Source organism: Cyrtonyx montezumae, unplaced genomic scaffold (assembly GCF_038088225.1).
Source record: "Cyrtonyx montezumae isolate F1298 unplaced genomic scaffold, pur_monq_1.0 scaffold_0, whole genome shotgun sequence".
Taxonomy (NCBI): Eukaryota; Metazoa; Chordata; class Aves; order Galliformes; family Odontophoridae; genus Cyrtonyx; species Cyrtonyx montezumae.
This window is the reverse complement of record NW_027071824.1, coordinates 24,433,200-24,453,298: the sequence shown is the minus strand read 5'-3', so window position 1 is coordinate 24,453,298 and position 20,099 is coordinate 24,433,200. Positions and strand designations below refer to the sequence as shown.

The following is a 20,099-nucleotide window of genomic DNA, read 5'->3' as shown; positions in this document are numbered from 1 at the left end:
TTGCTGAGCAAGCTGACACCTGCCTTCCTGCAGTGGGGGAGCTGCTTATTCTCAAGCACCTGTCTCCAAGCACTGCCAGCACAGCTCTGAGAATTCCTTTCCCTCTGAAGTTCAGAGCAGGAGCATGAGCAGTGGTGACCCAAAAGATCCCCATGAGCACAGTGTGCCTGACTGGGCTGTGAGGTGGGTACTCAGTTCCCTTTATACCACCCTGCAACCCACCCACGTTGCAGAATAGATCCAATGCTCTAGGCAGTGGCCAGGAGCCATGCCAGCCCTCTGTCAGCATGGCCAAGTGCTTGCTCTGTCCTGTGCAATGCCCTGGGACAAAGTTGTGCCCTTTTTGAACAAAGGAGGAGTAAAGTCTTGTCTTTCCATCACGTATTTATTGCAGTAGTGTTGGAAGAGTTGTTTTCCCAAACAAGAACATTTTCATTCTCTATATGCCTAACATTTTCATCAAATTCTTAGCTTTTGACAAATAATTCTTCCTCCACAGCATATACCATCCCCACTTCCAAGGTGAAAAGCTTCCTCTAAGCAATGTCCTGCCACCCTCTTCTGGGCTACAATCTTGTCATGGCTGATGCCACACACTGGGTGTGCCAAGCTTAACTGCTTTAACCTCTTTAAAGTCTCTATTTTAAACTCAAATTTCACTCACCCATAATTCCTTTTGAAATGAGTGGGTGCTGACAGTCCTCAGCCCACAGAAAAAGTCAGTGTGTTTAGGTACCTGAATATTAATTTTATGCTTTTAATTTGATGTGATCTTCTCCAGGTTTTCAGAGTGAAAGTGGAGAAATTCATTAATTCCTTGCAGCTTGCTCATTTGTGCTGTCTGTGGATTATTTGTCAAATTCTTCTCATATTACCTTAATGAGAAATTGAGTGGACTTCCTCAATGCCAAATCATTTATCTCTGTTAATTTCATCTCTGGGATGATTTATGTATACGTTAAATTTGATAGCAAGCAGCTGCCTTACACATATAAACCCCAATTTTCAAAGGTCTTTTAGAGTCCTCTAGGTTTTAATTGCATCCTTACACAACGCAGAACTGCCCCATTGTGGTGCTGAATGTGAGAAAACCTGGAGACAGGGAATTAGTAAAATAAGTCTGCTGTTCTTATGCAAATTACTCTCTAGAACTAGGGAAAGCTGCTTTTTAAGACATGCACTAACCACGTTCCTGTAGTTTGGTACATGCATTGTTGTTGTTACAAGTATCACTGATAATTAAGGGGAAAACGTTAAATATCCTTTTGCTGAAGAAGTACAGTAATGAACTAAACTGTAACAAGACTGAAGAGCAATAAGTATTAGATAGAATAGTATCTTGAAGATACAGGGCAGGGAAAAAAATAATCTGTGCTTTCTGCTGGGCAGCTAACATGGCTTTCTTCCTTTTCTCAGTCCTGCTGAGCTTTTCTCGCGTGCTGGGACTGTCTTGGCTTATGGCTCAGCCCACCTACCAACTATTTCAGCTGCTGAGATGCTGTGAGCTGATAAAAGCGACCATCATGTTATACGTTCCCTAGATGCCATGTGATGAGATGAACAGTAAGGAGACTTAACTTTAGTCTTTGTCTTATTCGTTCTCACAGGCCGTGCATTGGCTTAACTCAAGCCCAGACAGACTTTCCCGGTAGAACTGTTCATTCATGTATCTTTGCGTTCTATTTATTTATTTCTAATTTCCTTTTCCTGCTAGTATGCATGCTAAGTTGGATCTTCATTACCTAAACTTGTGCCATCTTTGCCTATCTCATGCAGCTGTGTAAAGCATCATTATTGCTCAGTGTTTGTTTGAAGTGAGCTCCCAGGAAACTCTATCTATGCTGGCAAGTTGGAAAGCACCTGGCTTAACAGGGAGCCAAGAACTCTGCCTGTGTCACAGAGCTTGCAGGCAGGGATGAGACATGTACATGCAGACAAATCTGCTAAGATCTGGTGGTGAGTGATGACTGCTGCTGTTGTGGCCATGTGGGGAGCATTGGTCCCACAGTACCTGCTGGGGGAAGGTCAGGCAGAGGCCTGTGGGCATCACTTGGGAACCTGCTTTTCTTGCCCCTTGTTGAGCTTTGTGAGCCTAAGCAACACAGAATGTGATACAGTAGCATAGTGTAGCAGATGAACAGGAAGGCATGTTCATGTAGATGAGGATGAGCCTAAGACTTTCAGAAGGCCTGATTCCTCTTCTGTTGAAGTGCATTTTCTGCCAATGGCATGCTGGTGTCTCACGCCTTCATGTCACAACCTGAATATCTCTAGATCATACCAATGTCCACAAAAGAGGAAGCCCTCACAGCTGAGGCAGCAGTTGACAAGTCTCCCTGTGAATCTCCCCCATGAGGGCCTGCAGTATGGCATCCAGCATGGCTGGGCTGCTTTACCCAAAAGTTCCTGAAATCCAAGGTCAAGGGAAATCTTCAGGAGTCTTAAAAAGATGTTGGTGTTATCTGGAGAAGCAGGCTTACAAGTCATGTGGTTAAATTAATGTGTCTGCTCTTCAGCTGAGATGATTGCTTACAGAATATGTAGGCTGTGATACATCCCCAGCAGTAATTCTGTTAAATTTTTCAACACCCCCCTGCTATGCATGTGTAAGAATTTGCAGGCACACCAAAACAGGCCAGATGACTGTGCTTTTCTGCTCTGCTTTTTAGCCGCTCTGAGTGTTGCTTTGCCTCCTCCTTTCATGCTTTCTGCTATAAAACCAGGCATTTTCATTTCTCGTGCAGTCTTTGTATGTGGCTGCAATTGCGCTGACCATAACTGCAGCCAAAGGGTATCCAATGCAAATTATGTAGCACATTCAGATAGTGGCCTCTGGAGCCACAGCTCTGGGAGAGAGCCAGAAAAGCCATTTTATAATTACAGTCTAAGTCCAGGGGCTTTATAAATCTGCTATTTAAAAACAAAAGCAATAAAAAACAGAGCAGGTTCAGGCATGAGTAATAGCTGGCCAATGCCCACTCCTCTCCCGGGTTGCAAACCTGCAGTCAGGATGCCCTGTGCACTGTGCTTTTCAGCGTGTTTGCTCCATACAAGAAGGGAACAGGTTTTTGACTGATGTTTGTGCAGCTGCTCTGGAAGCAGAGCGTTATCCTGGAAGTAAGGATCACGGGGTCATTCTCCAGAACAAAGGAAGGAATAAGCATGTCACAGGAGCAGAAGGTGGAAGACAAATGAACTCAGTAATGTCTTATCTGGCAGTGCTTGACTGTCCTCACTACAGCTTTCGGGACCTGCAGGCAGGAGGGAGTCTCACTGCACAGCCCTTACAGCCTCGCTCTGAAAATCACATTCCCACACTCCCTGAAACTCCTACCCATGAAATTAAGGAAGGTGCCATAAAATGCAGCTGTGTGTCTGAACAGAGCTGTTTTAGCTACAAGTGAATGTTGTAGAAATGGCCGTGCTGCACACTTAGCTGCTGCGTAGCAAAAGAATTTAATTTCTATAGTCAAAAACATGCAGAGAATGGAAATTACTTTTGTGATCCTAGATCAGGTGCTATAGCTGCTCTTGGTCTTTCCTGATCTTCTTATGTTTTGTTCTAGAATTTCTGTATTGTAAAATGATGCTCATCTGTGCTACAGTTGATCACGTGGTAGCGGAACATCTAAATGCAAGAAAACTCTGTAACAGGCTCTGTTCCAGGCAGTATATTAAAGCCATTACCAGAGGCACATCAAAATGTAATAAACACAGGAGCAGATAATGGTCAGAACATTTCTAGCATGAAATGCACCATCTAGTCCAATTTAGGGAAATCCAGGTTAAAATCTGTCGTTTTCATTTGTCAGTTTGAAATGCCAGTTCACATTTCTTAGAGGCATGCAGGTGTTATTCTCCTGAATCCCCACGAGTTTGCTATCAGCAGTCTAACTCTGACATTTAAGCAGCATAGGACTGTTCTCTCTGTTCTTGATGATGATGTAATTCCACTGCAGGTAATCCTGACTCTCACACTGTCTGCTGTGCTCTTCCCCAGAAGGTAGTTTTACTGTTTTCTTTACTGGTAATGTAGTCCTGGTAAATGTAGGTGGCCCTGCAGCATGATGGATGATTCTTTATCACAGCAACCTGCAGGGCTATCCACATGCTGGCATGGTCTTAGATGAGCTGAGTAGGTGCCTGCAGTTCATATCATCCTTTCAAAGACTGTAGAGCTGTACTTCAGCTCTGCATTTACATCAAAGTGGTTCAGAGTGCTTTAGTTTATTTAGTTAACTAAATGTTCATTAATTCTCACTGCTCCTGGAGAGCTGGGAGTTATGCTTGTCTTGCAGGATGAGGAACTGAGCAAGGGGTGCCTATCTGATGCCCCTAAGGCATATGAAGTGGAGGAGTGGGAACACGACGTGAAAGAGGACTGATGCTGGAAACGGGTCTGGGCTTGGCAAGCCCAGGCTGGTAATTCCTGCCTTGTGTGGGTCACAGGGACTGTCAAGACTATCTAACACTGACACAGGATGGGCAGGAATGCTATTACTTCAGTAATTTTCATGCTGAAAGCACAAGTACAGCATTTGGACCAGCAGATGGTTTTCCCAGTTCATTAACTCAGATTTCTGCATCCTGTTCAGAAAAGTTCCTTTGCTATCACTGTGTCAGACAAGGACTCCTTGCTGGTTCTAAGTCTTGTACAAAGTAAATTGGTACTTTCAGTGTCGACTGCGTTGAAATCCTAATTTGTAGATCTGCAACCAAGATTAGGATGGCACATTCAATGCTAGAGAGGTACCAGCTCTCTCCTCATCAGGGTGATGTTTCCAGAGTGCTCCTCTGGGCAGAGCTGCTCTCCTTTTACGGAAGATCACACAAAGCAGAGCTGAACTAAACTGTTTAGTAGGCAATAAAAATATAAAAGAAAAAGAACAAGTACATAAAAAATGTCACTAAGAAGGAGAGCAGTGTGCACTGTAACAGCCTGATCCAAAACACACTGACATTTCCCCCCCACATATGCATTGCAATGACAAGACCTGACTGCTTTGTGTTTTCATACTTCTGTGGTACCAGTGTCTGGCCAGAGACTTCTTGTCATGTTTTGATGATGGCTCCACTATCTCTTGTCCTGTAGGAGTAAAACCTTAAAATTATGAAATATTTCATATAAATAATGTAGCATATCTAAAGCACACAGCTCAGCACTCTGAAGCACAGTATCTATGGAAGTCTTCAGATTCAAAGCAAATTACTTCCTGACCTCAAGGAACAGCTGCATATCCCATCCAAATTCATAAATAATAATGGCAAGCATCCCATTCCAAGAGGTGCTCGTGGCTTCCAGCAGTTCTGGCAGTCTCCAGTGTCAGATTGCTCCACCAACTGAACTCCAAGTCTATATATATGTATATATATAATATAATCTGTGTGTGTATATATATAATTTATTTATTTTTTCCCAAATTCAGCAAATCTGAAACCTGAAGTTCTGATTCCCTGGGATTTCTGTGTCTCCCTCACCACTTGTCATTTCTGGTCTTGCCAGCAACTTCAGATGGTTCTCATTTTCTTGTAACTGCACTACTGAGAGGTTATTTCAGTGTCCTAATCTCTTAGTTTGCGTGTGGAACCAATCAATTCTATCTGATCTCTCTCTCTCCCTTTGTATTCCTGCTCTGTTCTTTTTAATATCACGCTTGCTTTACTTCATTCTGTATGGAGCAATCTAAGGCTAATAAAGACATTAGGTTACTTACGCTCTTATTTTGTCTCTAATGAGGATGTTGACTGTAAAGTCCAGAGTAGTAAGAAAAGTCAACAGCAAGTATGCTAAAAGTGGGGACACAAAAGTGACCCACGTTTACACCACTGAACTTTTCCGGTAGTAACAAGGGAGGCGAATAAAATTATCTTTTTCTGGAAGAAAAAAGACCCTAAGGCTTAATGGCCTTGGCAGCTGTTACAGGTGTTTTTTTGTTTGTTTGTTTTTAAGTCCTGAGCAGTTCAGTGCAACAGTGTTCATGAATTGCTCCCTGCAGCAATTTGGGTTATTTGTTTGCTATTTCTCCTGCTTCAGGCCCCCAGGTCCACAACAGCATCAGCAAGTAAGGCTGTGCTGGAGCTTGTCATTCCTGCTGCAGCTTGGGGCATCTGCCTGTCTAGTCAGCTACTTCATAGCTCTCTTCTGTCACTTGCCATGTCCCATGGACTATGTGCATGGGCTGCTAATATCAGGTGTCTGGGGCCATCTTATTCTCTGCACATACCTAGCACATAGGCAGCATTTTCTCCTTGTGCAGATGGCTTTAAAGATCCAAACCACACAGTTCCCTCAGCCCTTCACTGCAGCTGTACCTGCCTAGCTTGCCTTGTGCACAGTCTCTGGCAGTTTTGCCTGCCATGGCTTCATTTCTGTGCTTTTCAATCCTCCTTTAAAAACACAGTGTCTGTCAGTGTTTTCAGTTTTGCCTGTCTGCCGTTGAAACAAGAAAGTACTCATATTGGGAGCCAGAAATTACATATTTCTTCTGTAGAATGAGTAATTGACTTCTAAGCCATTCTCAGTTATTGTGTGCCTTGAGAGACATAAATGTACCAGTAACACAGAGAGAAGTCATTTACTTACTGTCACGTATCACTCTGTTATTATCATTTATACTAAGATCTTTCTTACAATAAATTAATGCAGCCAGCAATAGGAACTTAGTGTAGAACATGTTTTTTGAAGAAATACCCCGTTGGGAGACATGTCAGAACAAGTAAGTCTGTTTGGAAGTATGAATCTCAGAAGTGCTGTACGTGGTGTTTCATAAACCATCCTTTTGGCTCTGAAGTCATCAGCTGTAGTCCTTCACGTGATGTGAGGCTGCTTTCTCAGTTCCTCACACACTTGTTTTCCAAGATCACTGTGCTCTAAAGCATGCTGTTAAGCCCTGCTCCAGCATGAGGGTAGATGCCACCACTGTACCTCAAGATCTTCCACCCCACCATGGGAAACTGAGGTCTTGCCATTCCTCTGCAGTGCTGCTTTGAGTGAGACATCTCCAAGTTGGTGTGTGCTGGTCAGGGGCTGCTCTGATTTTGTGTCTAATGGACATCAGCAGTGCAATCAAATAGGCAAACAAACTTTGGGTGGAAAAGATTCACCTGTTATTGATACAAGGTACTAAAAAACTGATAATAAATATAAGTATTTAGAAAAAAATTATTTCCCTTCTCAATCCCAGTTTACTTAATGCATTTAGCAGCAATTTGTGCTGCGTATCAGCTTCTCTGATATGTTGGTGAGCTCTCTGCTTTCTTTTTGTATAACTTTCCTTCCTTTCACTGACTAGATGCCGAATTGATGGTGTTAAATTTGTCTCTTTTGGTAGCCCCTAAATCACATGCTTTCCTGTTCACAGTTGTCCCAGCATCCTGTCACAGTGCTGAACAGTTAGTACGTAGGCTGTGAGGTTATTTCCCTCTTTATCTGTACTACAGCTTGCTGCTGCTATTGAGTGAGAATTTACTGAGCTGATAGATTTTGCCCATGGCCCAAGGCCATGGTATCACTAGCAAAAAGAGCCACAGGCTCACAGTGTTTTCCCAGCTGGGACAACACGTATCTCTGTGTGGGGTCTTTCTGACCATTCATAGGCATGAAAGTCCAATGTGAATGTGTGCATGTTGTAATGGATACATGGCTGTATGTACGGTAGCACCCCCATGTCTTGCTGCCTTCCTCTCCCAAGATGCTGCAGCAGTTTCTCCTCCCATCAGCGCCATGCACTTCAGAAGCCTAGGCGTCATCTGTCACAGAAGTATTTTATTCTTGCCTGCTTATGTCTGCCTGCACCAATGGCTACAGAACCCTGATCCCCAGGAGTCCAGCTGGCCAGCTTCTCACAGAAGCTGACTCTTCCAAAAGGCAGCGGTGGGTGCAGGTCACAGCTGCAGCGTACAAGCTGGATATAAATCAGAACAGGCCGAGCTCAAGATATCTGCAAGTGATTGCTGCACAGCTTCAGACGCCACAAGCCTTTCGTGCCCCAAACTTCCACTGACGTCAATGGAAATTTTGGCTGATGACGGAGAGCAGTGACGATGTCAGCTCCGGCAGTGAATCGCCTGAGAGCCCAGTGTTTAGGTTTCCTCTGCCTGGGTTTGTATATGCTGTCCCTCACACGCACTGAGCACTGCACGAGTGCTTGGCTGCGTTTACCTCAGCAAGCCGGGGCACTGCTGGGGGGGATGCTTCACAGCCAGACTCCAGTCCTGCCCTTGGCAGCTATTTTTCAGTACTGAAGTTCGTTGCTGCTTACTGCGCCTCTCCAGCATTCTGAGCTCACCTTTTAATGGGCAGTATCAGCACGTGTCCCAGAGCTGGGGTGCAGTACCCATATGGCGGCTGGCTGCTTCTCACAAAGCAGACTACATTGTGCTGCTTCTCACCCCACTGAGAGGAACACTGCCTTTAGGATGAGAGAGACCCAGTTACTTAAAGATCACTAGCTCCACACTATCATTAGGTAGATGGGATGCACTAGAACAGCCTTCCTGGAGCCAGAGCAGTTACCCATCAGTGACCCCACCAGGCTGGAAATCTGTGCAAACAAGGCCTCGGCCATGTTAGGGCCTCTGGCTGTGTTCTCCCTGTCCTCATCGTGCCTTGGTGGGTCTAGGAGGAAGATATGGCCACACAGTGCGGTCTGAAGATGACTGGCAGTGTAGTCGTCAAAATGGATGGTCAGCCACAGTCACAGCTCCCATTAGATCTCTTGTCAGTTTGTGTGATAAAAGGTAGTCATAGCTTTGGAATGACTCAGTCTGCCTTTGAGTCACAGTCTTAATATCCACTCTACACCCTACAGGCGTCCAGGGAATGTACTGCTTTTTCAACAGAATACGAGGGTGGAATCAAGAGAGAATTTGTATGTCAGATTCAAGGACAGAGTGAGAAAAGAGTCCTGTGGGGACCATGTAGATTCTGGGGGGTTGATGTGGGGTTGCTGTGGCTGTCTCTAAGGCAACTACACAGTCAGGACATTGAGAAAGAGTGCTCACAATGGTGGAATCCACTTGATTTGTTGAATGAAGAAAAAATGTGAGTTGCCTGCTCTGCTCTGACCTGGGCTTGACTGAGTCCTCTGCTTGTGCTCTGTGTGGTCACTCGTACCAGCCTCCTCCTGCCGTGGAGGAAGGATGGTGGTTAGTCCTGGCTCAACAAGCTGACTGCTCCTCGAGCCGGTGTCAGAACAGCTCCTGTGCTGCTGTCAGAACTGGCGGTCCTTTCCGTGTACTCCTTTCCATCCCAATGTCAGCCTGGAAAGGAGCTTCTTACCCTCGCATCCTGCTTTTCAGACGGGCCCATCCTCTGACTCCACACAGCAGCAGCTGCCCACTGCTTGCACCACGGGCTCGTCGAGAGCCTCCCAGGCACCTGGAAAGCTTCCAGTCCTCTCTCTGCTCCCTCTTGTATCAGCTGCTTGTTCTACTTTGGGCTAATGTCTCATCCAAGCACCTACTGGCCTCCAGTGTGCTGGGCTCTGGCTCAGATTTAAGGCAGACGCTGTGCGCTGAAGCAGGTGAAGTCAAGGGCAGCATCCCCTTGTGGGCTCTGTAACCAACTGCTCCATGAAGCAGCCTTTGAGCAGCACCAAGAAGCTCATCTCTAGTACATCCAAGTGTTGTTTGTCTGGTCTGTGGGTGTTTGGAGTTCACACATAACAATAGTATTACACTTTATTTGCATAAAACCAGTAATCTGGAAAAGTATAAAGAAATTTAGGCCCTGAGTACCTCTAGGAAACTGCTGTGTAGTGCAGCATGTGAGAAGTTCAGCTGGATGGTGGCTATGTGCACACCGTCGCGTTGAAAGCCCCTTTCTGTTAGCAGTGCTTGCTGCATTTTCCAAAATGGCATTTCCCTCTCTGTGCTGGTGGCAGTCCCACAGCTGGCAGCGTGCTGCAGGCACGGCTTCAGGGACAACAGTGCCAGACAGCCCGAGGAAAGGTGCCAACATCCCTTGGCATCATCATCAGGGAGGAAGCTCTGAGAAGGCTGGAGATCCATTTGGACAGTCCCAAGTGGAAGGGACAAGGGACTGGCTGCTGTAGACATGATGATGAAGGGCAGCAGTGGCGTGGGGCTGACTCTTCCCCATGTTTTTGCAGCCCAGGGCTCCCGCTGCTGGGTTTTGCTAAGAGAGTCTGCACTCTGTGACTTCTCCTTGCAGTTTGGTCTTGTACTTTTAAACTGCTTCTTGTTGTTGTTAGTTTAAACAGTTTCTCGTTAAGGCTTCTGAATGCGTGCTAAGACTTGTCTTGGAAATATGTATTCGGGTGGTTTGTAAGATTTGTATTATTTGCTTCTTTCGGAGCCATTCTGATGTATGATGTAAATCCATAGCAAAGCATTTCCTGGGACCGTTTGTTGTGCAAATGCATAGTTTGGCACGTGTACGGTGCTCAGCTCAACCAATTGCCTCTGCCACTCTAGTTGGGAGAACTGAGATCAGCCTGGAGATTTTTTATTTAGTTTGAGAGAAGACGTTTTTCTCATTTCATTTCCCATCCAAATGAGTTTCAGCAAATGAGATGGAAACTCTTGGAATAGTTGAAAGTGTAAAGGCAGAACATTGGCTCCAAATTACATGTAGAAACAGGTACTGCTCAGCATCGTTCAAAATGGCAGCTGTGTCTGGATTGGCTTCTAGGGTCATTTCTTGCTTTTAATGAAATGCTTACTGAAGAATACGGGTGTTAACAAACCACTGGATTATTTTAAATACCATCCATTTCTGAGGAACTGCATAGTACCCCAGAGCTGAGGAAAGTGGCTGCACAGTACCTGACGTCAGGAGCTTCTCCATCCTTCCTCAGTTTCAGGAAGCCTTCCTCCTGCAGTGCTCCAGGCACACGGGGAAACAGCAGGGGAGGAGCCATTGTCCCTGAGGCCTAGTGAGGAGGGTGGGAGGATGCTGTCTACATGGGCAATGGCATGAGGGAGGGGGAAGTAGAGCTGGAGGCCTGATCCCATAGTTTGGGAAAGGCTGTGTACGCTTCCGGAGAGGAGTTTGGAGGAGTATTTTTGCTTAATTTGTGTTTCATCTCTGCACAGCTTTCTTGTGCCTATCTCGTGAGCATAATGCAGGATGAATGTTACAGCCCTAACAGGATAAATTATGAAAAAACGTCTTGCCTTTTATTCTGGTCCCTTCTTTCAACTGCCATAGCACCTCAGCTGTCCATCTGGCTCTGGTTGCTGCAGCTGGCTTTCAGGTCCCATAGAAGATGTGATGTGACATTTTGGTCCGTGACAGTTTCTGTACAATGAATGGAGAATGTATGACTGTTAGCAGTGTTGCTGCAGACTATTTATCCATGCAGGCCTCATCAGTGCAGGGATCAGCAAAAACATGTTTTGCCTGCCAATCTCTAATCAAGAAGCCAGATTCCCTGGCACGCTGGATGCTTTGCTGTGCTCTGGGGAGCCTGTGCTCACTGGTGAAAATCGGGAGCTATTTAGCTAAATTCAATTTGCAGATACACACTTCGCAAGGTCAAACAAAGCAAGAAGTGCAAACTACAAAGAACAAAAGCCAACCACGAGGAGCAATGGCAGAAGAAAATATGCTTTCAAGAAGGCTGCAGTATGAGCACTGACAGTGAGAAAATTGTAACAAGTCAGCAGGCAGGAAAGTAAAATACCTGGCTTGTGCAGAGTATATGTGCATTCCTCCCAGGTATTTTCCACCTTACTGCATCTACCCTGGAAATGTAGCAGCAGCCCCAGTGGCTTGGACACCTTTCTGGCATAATTAGGCTTTGCAATGAGTAGCAAGAGGCCGAGCCCCAGGGCTGGGGGAACTGCTGCGCGTATTTTGTCTGGTTCTTGTCTACCTTCCTCTTCAGGAAATGGTCTTATTTGCAAAGAGGAGCGAAAAGCATTCCTCCCTGTTTGGGCGGAATTGTATACAGTCATTTGCATGAGGTTCAAAGCAGAGCAACTAGCTAACCTCCTAGCAATGGTTAAAGGCATAAAAGGCAGTGGAAGGTGAATAGTGTTAAGCATGTAACTGTGAGTTCAGTGGGGGGGAAAAAAAGAGTTTTAGTGTCATCTTTTATTTGCAAGCTTTCTTTGACTGCTGCACCTGCTTCTGACATGACTTAAATCTTACTTACTTAGCATGCAATTTTGGCACCAACTGCTTGCCGTTAACCTCACTGGGGATGCTCAGTTCCAGTGACAGATATTTTGATAGCCTTGTGCTGCAGACATGCACAGTGGGGCAGAGCTAATTTGCCATTTGCTGTGTTAATGAAGATACACATTAAAAAGATTATGAGGAAAAACAAGAACTAGCATACAAAGGATTATGAAACAACAATTCAGAGTAAAAAATAAAAGCAGTGAAACTCTTCATTTGACATTTCCATTCTGGCTTTCCAACGGTCTTTCACCACTGCCTTGCTAATGCCTTGCATTCAATTTGTAAACCGATTACCATAGTTAGAGCAGAGTTCCAGTCCTATTGCCTGGAGACGTGCAGTGCCAGGGCACACCTCAGCCCTCCATCAGCCCATAGGGTTATGGCCTCCCTGGCCATAGCAGTGAGCAATGCTATGTGCACAGCCTCACAGCACTGCCTGAGCTTGCAGGCAGAGCTGGAGTTCTCTGTCCTGCCTAAGTGTGAGGGGACAGCCCAGGTTCTCCATCCATCCTGCAGCTTTGGGGTACTGTGAGATGCTGAGTGCTTATGGACTGCCCCTGGGCTAGATGGTTTTTTTCTTTCTTAACAAGTTACATTTTCATTAGCAGATGAAGTTGTTAAAATATTCATAGGCAGGCTCTTCTGGTGCATCCGGACGTGCCTGCACAGCCACGGCTGTTTTTCTGCCAGAGAGTCCCCATAAAGCATTAGGATACACACTGGGTACATTGTGCCAAAGAGAGATAACCAGACAACAGGAGGAACTGTGTCCAGAATGTTCTGCCAAAACATCTAGAGCTGAAGGTTGTTTCTTCTGAGGTGGTTTTTGTGCCAGCTGCTCTGGGGTTACTGTGTGTGTTACCTCCCAGCCCCGTCTCGCTTCCCATGACTGTACCGTGCAGAGTCATCCTTGCACCGCAGGACCGTGTTTCCCTTAATGCTCCTGTAGGAGCACACCAGGGGACTCCTTGACTGTGACAGCATGAGCATGGCAGTGAAAACAGAGAAATGGTTGGTTGGTTGGATGGTGGATTCTGGAAACATTGCTGGCAAGAGGCTGCCTCCTGCCACGATGGGATATGGCAGGGGTGAGGATGCTTGGTGACACATGGGAGACCCTTGACGGAAAGGCTCCTTCCTGCCTCACAGCTTCCACGCTGTGTTCTGGTCATTCATCTGGGGGCTGCTGGAGACACTTAATTCCTGGACTTGTAACGCTGTTCCTGGGGCTGTCCACCCTGTAGGCATATGAATGTGAGGAACTGTACTGTGTATGAAATAGTGACATCCAATGCAATATTTGGGGAACAATTTTTGGAAGGAGTAACTCTTTTTCCCCTGGAATAAATCCCCAAATAAATTCTCTTTTAGTTTTTTCATTTCATTCATCTCTAGAGGTCCTTTCTCACCCCTACAATTCAATGATTCTGTGATTTGACTATATCCTTCCTGTCCCTCTCACACTAATTATAGTGGATATACTTTAATTTAAGCTGTGGCGGTGTCTTTATCTTCAGAGCAAGGGCAGCTGTGCCCCAGCTGTAAGCCTCCAGGATCATCTGGGCACACCAAACCCAGGACAGCGTGACTTTTGTCTGTGTCCCTGTGCTCTCTCCTGTGCTTCTCCCAGCCCACTTGGCAGGGCTGCAGCTGCCAGAGGGCACAGTGATGGGCAGGGATGGCTGCAGGGAGCCTACCCAGTGACGGCTGTTGCGGTGGCACCGAGACCTGTTTTTCTCCTTGTCTTTAAGGTGTGTGCCCCTCTTCCCCTTGAGGAAAGGAAAAGGAGCAAGAATGAAAAGAAACCTGTGTGTTTGCTGCAGACTGAGATTGGCTGGTGTACTCATGGTGCCTTTCTCTCCTTGTTGTAGGGAGTGCTGCCGGTTTTTTGGGGACAACGGCTTGACTTTGAAGGTGTTTTTTACCAAGGCAGCACCCTTTGGTGTTCTCTGGACACTCACGAACTACCTTTACTTACATGCAATAAAGAAAATTAACACTACGGACGTCTCCGTGCTGTTCTGCTGCAACAAAGCGTTTGTGTTCTTGCTCTCATGGATCGTTCTGCGGGACAGGTTCATGGGAGTGAGGGTAAGTGACTCCTTAACTCTGTCTCCTTCTCCCTCTCTCCCTCTGCCTTTCCTTCCCCACTGCCAGAGCAGTGGCCTGGTCCAGAGCAAGGCACAAGGGCTGCCTGCTATTTCCATGCTCTGAGCATACAGCAGCCTTTGCTTGTCTCTGCTGAGTAAAAGTTTTCTGAGGGAACTGGAAACCTCGCAGCCCCCGCTGCCATTCTGGCAGCCCTCAGCACGCGGTGTCCTCTGGCAGCAGAGCTGGGCAGATGGCACCTGGCATCCGCCACTGTGACCCAGCAGTAACCACGAGTCCCTCCGGCCTCACCACATCAGCAGTCACACGTTAATACAGCAGTCAGATCTATATTTTGCCCACTGTTTGAAGAGCTCTATGCTCATCAGCCCAAGCAAAGCATTCAGTGCTCTGGAGAGGCTGCGTACCTCGCTGCTGAGAATTAACTTTGCAGGAAATATTCCCGTCCAGCAGGAGGCCTGGCCAGCCGTGTGGGGTTGCAGCCAAAGGCTGGCAGCAGTGCAGAGCACCCTGCCTGCAGCCCGGCCCCACCAGCTGGTGCCTGTGCTCACCCGTCCAGCTTCCCAGGTAGAGGTAGCCAGAAAACAAATTAACTGGGTTTTGCTGAGTACATAAGCAAAGGTATCCCAAGATGATCCTGGAGGCAGGGATGTATCACGTTTATCCCAGCTGGCCATTTTGATCGAAGTGAAAAAGAGTGTTTTGCTGGTGCTTGTCCAACCTGTGGCACTGTCAGTGCGGAGTGCAGTGTTGGACTCAGGGAGGAGGTGTGCAGATGGATGATCGCTGCTCTCTGCCCTGGCAGCTTGCTCCGTGCTCTGTGTGTGCTCTCTCCCAAAACTTCCTTAGGACTCAGAGCTTTTCATGCTGGCACTAGGGGTTTCTTACTTGTGTGTTGTTGTCATGCACGTGCTTCAGGTACCCACTGATGGGGAGGCTCTGTGGCAGAGATGAACCCCCTTCTTCACCCCAGTCCAGGATGGGATGCAGAGGGCTAGCCTGCTGCATGCTGCCCAGTGCAGCTTCTCCTTCACACCTCTATCTTCAGCCTGGCCAACCAGATGCTCATTTCTTACCTCAGGACTTGGGCAGATGATGCAGAAGTGCTGCCCTCTAATGTAAAACTACTGTCGCGTTTTTCCACACTGGGGGTTGTCCAGTAACGCTAGCTTTCTTTCTTTGTCTCCAACCAGATCGTGGCTGCTATATTTGCTATTGCAGGGATAGTGATGATGACGTACGCTGACGGGTTTCACAGCCACTCTGTCATTGGGATAGCCCTGGTGGTGGGCTCTGCCTCAATGTCTGCTCTCTACAAGGTAAGCACACCTGGGTCTCCCACGGGAAGGCGTTAGGCCCACATTGCTGCGTACGTGCTCCCTAAGCAGGGCCAGGATGCAAGGAGCTGCTGGAGCTGGGCTGCCAGCCCCATAGGGAAGTGGTGCAAGACTTAGAGCAGCCCGTGTGATTTTTGTCTTGTAGGTTTTATTCAAACTTCTTCTGGGCAGTGCAAAATTTGGAGAAGCTGCCTTATTCCTGTCCGTGTTGGCCGTCTTCAATGTCCTCTTTGTCACCTGTATTCCTGTCATCCTTTATTTTACCAAAGTGGAATACTGGAGCTCTTTTGACATCGTTCCTTGGGGAAACCTCTGCGGATTTTCAATTCTTCTATTGAGTGAGTACACAGGGAGCCTTCAGGCTGCTTGGGGTGGAAGAACATGCCTGAAGCTGGCCACTGGAGGGAGCTGCAGCTCTCTGACATACTGCAGCCAATTTCCCTTCTAAGTTTTAGCTTGAGAAGTCATAGGGGGCCCATTGCCAGGTGGAAATGCAGAGCCAGGCATTAAGGCCATCATTAAAAGGTGCTGTGAGACCACACTGCAAAGGTTCTCCTAACCGCTACACCTTGAGCTAATCAGCATCATCCAAGCCAGAGGTTTTTCCCGGCCCATCAAGGCCAGCCTCTGGTGCCTCTGCTGACATAAAGAAGTAATAGCTAATGGCCATTCCTAAGGGGCAAGCACCTTTTGAAGCTCGTAGTGCTGATAGGGATTTGGTAGCTGGCTGCCTGTCTTCTGCTGCCAGGGGAACTCTGCTTGGAGGAGATGCTCAATGCAGGCTTTATTGTTTCATGATCACCAGAAGTGCGATGCTGTTCCTTGCTGAACCACATGTGTTGAGGAGAAGTATTTCCTGTCAGCAGAGCCAGGGGGGTTGGTAGAGAAAGCTGGAAGGACCAGGAGTGAGTTAACCAGCATTACACTGAGAGATGGGTTGTGCCCAGACCTCACCCTGGTTCTGCCATTGGCACCAGTGGGACAGAGCTCCCTGTGAACAGCAGAGTCCTGGGCAGACCCCCACTTTCTATATGACAGCACACAGAGGGAACTATAAAGTGAAAGTATTTTGAGTGGTGCTCTCTTTGCTTAGTTTGACTGTAGTAAAAGGTGTTTTTCTTTCCTTCTTCAGCATTCAATATCCTACTGAATTTCGGAATTGCTATTACATACCCCACCTTGATTTCTCTTGGCATTGTTCTGAGCGTCCCAGTCAACGCGGGTAAGAATTTCTGACTTTTGCACCTTAATGACTGCGTGAGAGCTGTGGCCTCCCAGATGTGTGCTGGGGATAAGGGCAAAGAGCTCTGTTAGAGACATTTTAATCTTCTTTTAGAAACTTATAGAGAGGACACTGATTAAAAATGTAAACTTTAATTGTTAAATACACCTTGTAGAGTATTGCATAATTTCTAGAATTGCTTTTTAAGTTGCTGCCTGGAGATGGTATGTTATTGAAGAACAAACTAGACTTGAAACCATCCATCCATAGGCTGGGATAAAACCTCTCCCATGAAGTAGAAATCAATTCGTAACGATTTTTTTCAAGCAGCCTTAATGTTAAATTGAAACCAATGTACTTGCTTACCCTCTAGAACACGTGTCTGCCCTGGTAAATAATGCTGCAGGTGTAGAGGCTGCAGGGCTGTGAGGGCAGACAGCATGGGCAAACTTGGCCCAAGCCACAGCCCTCACCCTTCTCAGACAGGCATCAGAAGAAGCAACAACCTGTTCCCACATTATCACTTACACTTCCTTGCTCCTTAAGTGCACCGTGGGACTCGCAGGCAGTGCTGGCAGGAGGCTGCCTCCTGAGGCTCTGGTGCGTGTTAGTCGTGGTTGTGAAAAAAACCCTCCAGTGCAGGCAGCTCCCTCTGCTCTCCCAGGGCAGGCTCCTAAATCCATGCCTGCTGGCTGCCCAGGCACGTGCTCACCTCCCACGTGGCACACCTCCAGGGACATGCAGGTGATCTCAATTTGAGAGCTACAGCACACGGGGTAGGGATCGTTCTCTGAAGACCTCTGCTTAGTGCTGACAAACACAAAGGCAGTGTGATGGCTTTGCACGGTAACGCAGTGCTGGCGGCATGTGAGAGGCTGCTGCAGCAATGTCCCCATTTGTGCCCTGAGGCCCCGGGCCTGCTGCCCTCTCCTGCCTGGGCCGTGCCCTGCCCCGCACTGAACCAGCAGGCAGAGCATTCTCTGCTCACCCAGCCCAGCCTTGAGAGCCGGGGACGGGGGAGGGAAGGGGGTACTGCCCTAACGCTTTGTCCCTCATAATAACACCAGTTCAATGTCCCACACAGTTGTTGATCACTACACGAGTGAAATTGTCTTCAACAGTGTCCGAGTCATCGCCATCGTCATTATCGGCCTGGGCTTCCTCCTGTTGCTCTTGCCAGAGGAGTGGGACGTCTGGGTAATAAAGCTCCTCACGCGTCTCAAAGTCCGAAAGAAGGAAGAACTCCCCGAAGGGAACGGAGATGTCACTTCAGGACTGCCCAACAAAAGCCGGAGAACTCGCCCCTCCATGTCATCCTTTGCTCATTAAATGCTCTTTTTACCAAAACTTTGTGGTTACCTTACAGAGGATGACGCAAAGGTCTTTTCTTGGCAAGAAGCACACCTGGCCACCACGGTGTACATAACCTGTACAGTTTTGATATGATCACCATCTAAGGCGTCGAGTCTTGGCATGTCCAGTTTGCTTGTACCTTTTTCACATCAGACCTTTCACTTAAGTAGTACACTGAAAAAACTGCAAACCAAGAACCTCTCTTCTCTTTTTAAATGAATGTAATATATAGTCAAAATATATTTGCATAGGTTATTTTAAAGAAGGGTTTTCATTGAGAAGCGGGGCAGACATTCTGAGCATTAGGTACCGAATGACGCATTGCACACTGTGATTTAAAAGAAATTAATGCTATGCTACATCACCTGTTTATTTCTGACCAGAGCTATACTCTGAAAGTTTTAAAGGAACCAAAAGGGAAACTTCAAGGGGACAGGAAGATGGGGGGGAGAGTAGAAGGAAGGAAGTTTGGAAATGACTGCGTAGCCGAGCGTGTGCTGTGCTGGAACTGGAAGGAAATCTGAGTGCTAAAAGCGGTTGCACTGAAGTACTAGCGGGAGAGGAATCCAGAGCCCAAACCTCCTTGTACTGCACATGGCTGTAGTTCATGTTTAGAATCATGCAAGAGAAATCCAGTGCCTTCTACAGAACTCTTGTCTTTATCCATGGAGAACCAGGCCCCGCTGCGAGTGGCGGCGCTGTGGGCTCAGGCTTGCAGCCCTGGGCGGCCCGAGGTCCCACTGACACCAAGACATGCCCAGGCTCTGGGGGCTGCGCATTTGTGCGCAGGGGGCCTGGTTCTCCTCTCGCTTGCACAGGTTTTACCCCTGTGTGGAGTTGCACTTGATTAATGTGAGCGTGAGGAAGGGAAGTCTTGGTCACGCGTAGAAAAATGTGGTTGAAAATGAACAGCGGAGCTGACAGGAGCGTGGTTGCTGATGTACGGTCTGAGAACACGGACTGAGGGGTGAATCGCCAGTTGCTTTACTCCATAATTGTGAGTGTTAAGAGTTAAAAATGTAATATATTTACATCAAATGTAACACTTTTTATGAAACTTGTAAGCACCAGGATGTTTACTTACGCGATTTTGGTTCGCCATTAAATTTCTATCTGTGATAGATCACATGCTATGTAAAAAGTTGGGGGGGAAAGGTTATAGTTTACTATTTTTGAAGTTTACATTGTTGCATACAAAATGAAAAGTGTTCTTTTGAACTGCTGCCATAGCCTAAGGGTCCCTGCTGCCACTGAGCCCCTCTTTGTCTCGGGCAGGGGTGGTGTCCACTTCAAAACATTTTAGCAGTTCAACTTTGGATTCCATTATCTGTTTGGCAAAGCTAAATAATAAAAGATTTTAAACTCGGCTTCAGCCAGTGCTGTCTGTTTCCCTCTCTTGACCTCTGTGTTGGCTTTATGGTGGGCTGCATCTGGCCCAAGTGATCAGGTGGGAAAGAAGAGCTGCAGAGCTTCAGTCAGGCCTTACAGCCCAAGCTACAGCTCTTGGGGTGTAGCAGATTGTCACCCTCAGAGTATCCCACATCCCTCCCCAAGCTACCTGCCTGAGGCGAGGCCAAAGACGAAGGTACTAGTCCTTCCATTTTCCATAATCCCAATAAGTGGCACGTTCTGCCATCTCTGTGCCATCCAAAATACATCAGAAATGTTCTGAGTGATGTCACACTGCACCTAATGTGCATCTAGTACTAAAACAGCAGCAGACCTGCTAACATGCAGTGCAGTGGGGGAATTCACGCACCACAATGGCTGGCAGCATCAGTAAAACTGTGATGTAACTGGCATCCCTCTGCTGCTTCATCCTTCCCGAGAGCAGCCTAAATAAAGGCAAGTGCTGGGATTTCCGGCAGGATTTTATTACAGTGTGTTTCTATAGCAAGCTAAATTTACCCATTCTAAGTTGCTCTGA

The 20,099-nt window shown here is 47.0% G+C and overlaps 1 protein-coding gene across 3 annotated transcripts in view; it reads left to right on the top strand.

Annotated features, from left to right (window-relative positions):
• The window catches only part of SLC35F3 (solute carrier family 35 member F3), a 48,628-nt gene extending 29,095 nt beyond the window's left edge, over positions 1 to 19,533 (top strand). The window contains exons 3-7 of one of the 3 annotated variants that reach the window (XM_065730443.1): positions 14,023 to 14,242; positions 15,454 to 15,579; positions 15,743 to 15,935; positions 16,730 to 16,819; positions 17,904 to 19,533. In XM_065730443.1, the coding sequence (XP_065586515.1) occupies positions 14,023 to 14,242; positions 15,454 to 15,579; positions 15,743 to 15,935; positions 16,730 to 16,819; positions 17,904 to 18,148 (874 nt within the window). In that variant the 3' untranslated portion in view covers positions 18,149 to 19,533. The remainder of the gene's footprint in view (positions 1 to 14,022; positions 14,243 to 15,453; positions 15,580 to 15,742; positions 15,936 to 16,729; positions 16,820 to 17,903) is intronic. The other 2 variants (XM_065730459.1, XM_065730451.1) reach the window with 2 other exon arrangements.
• The last annotated feature ends 566 nt before the right edge of the window (positions 19,534 to 20,099 follow it).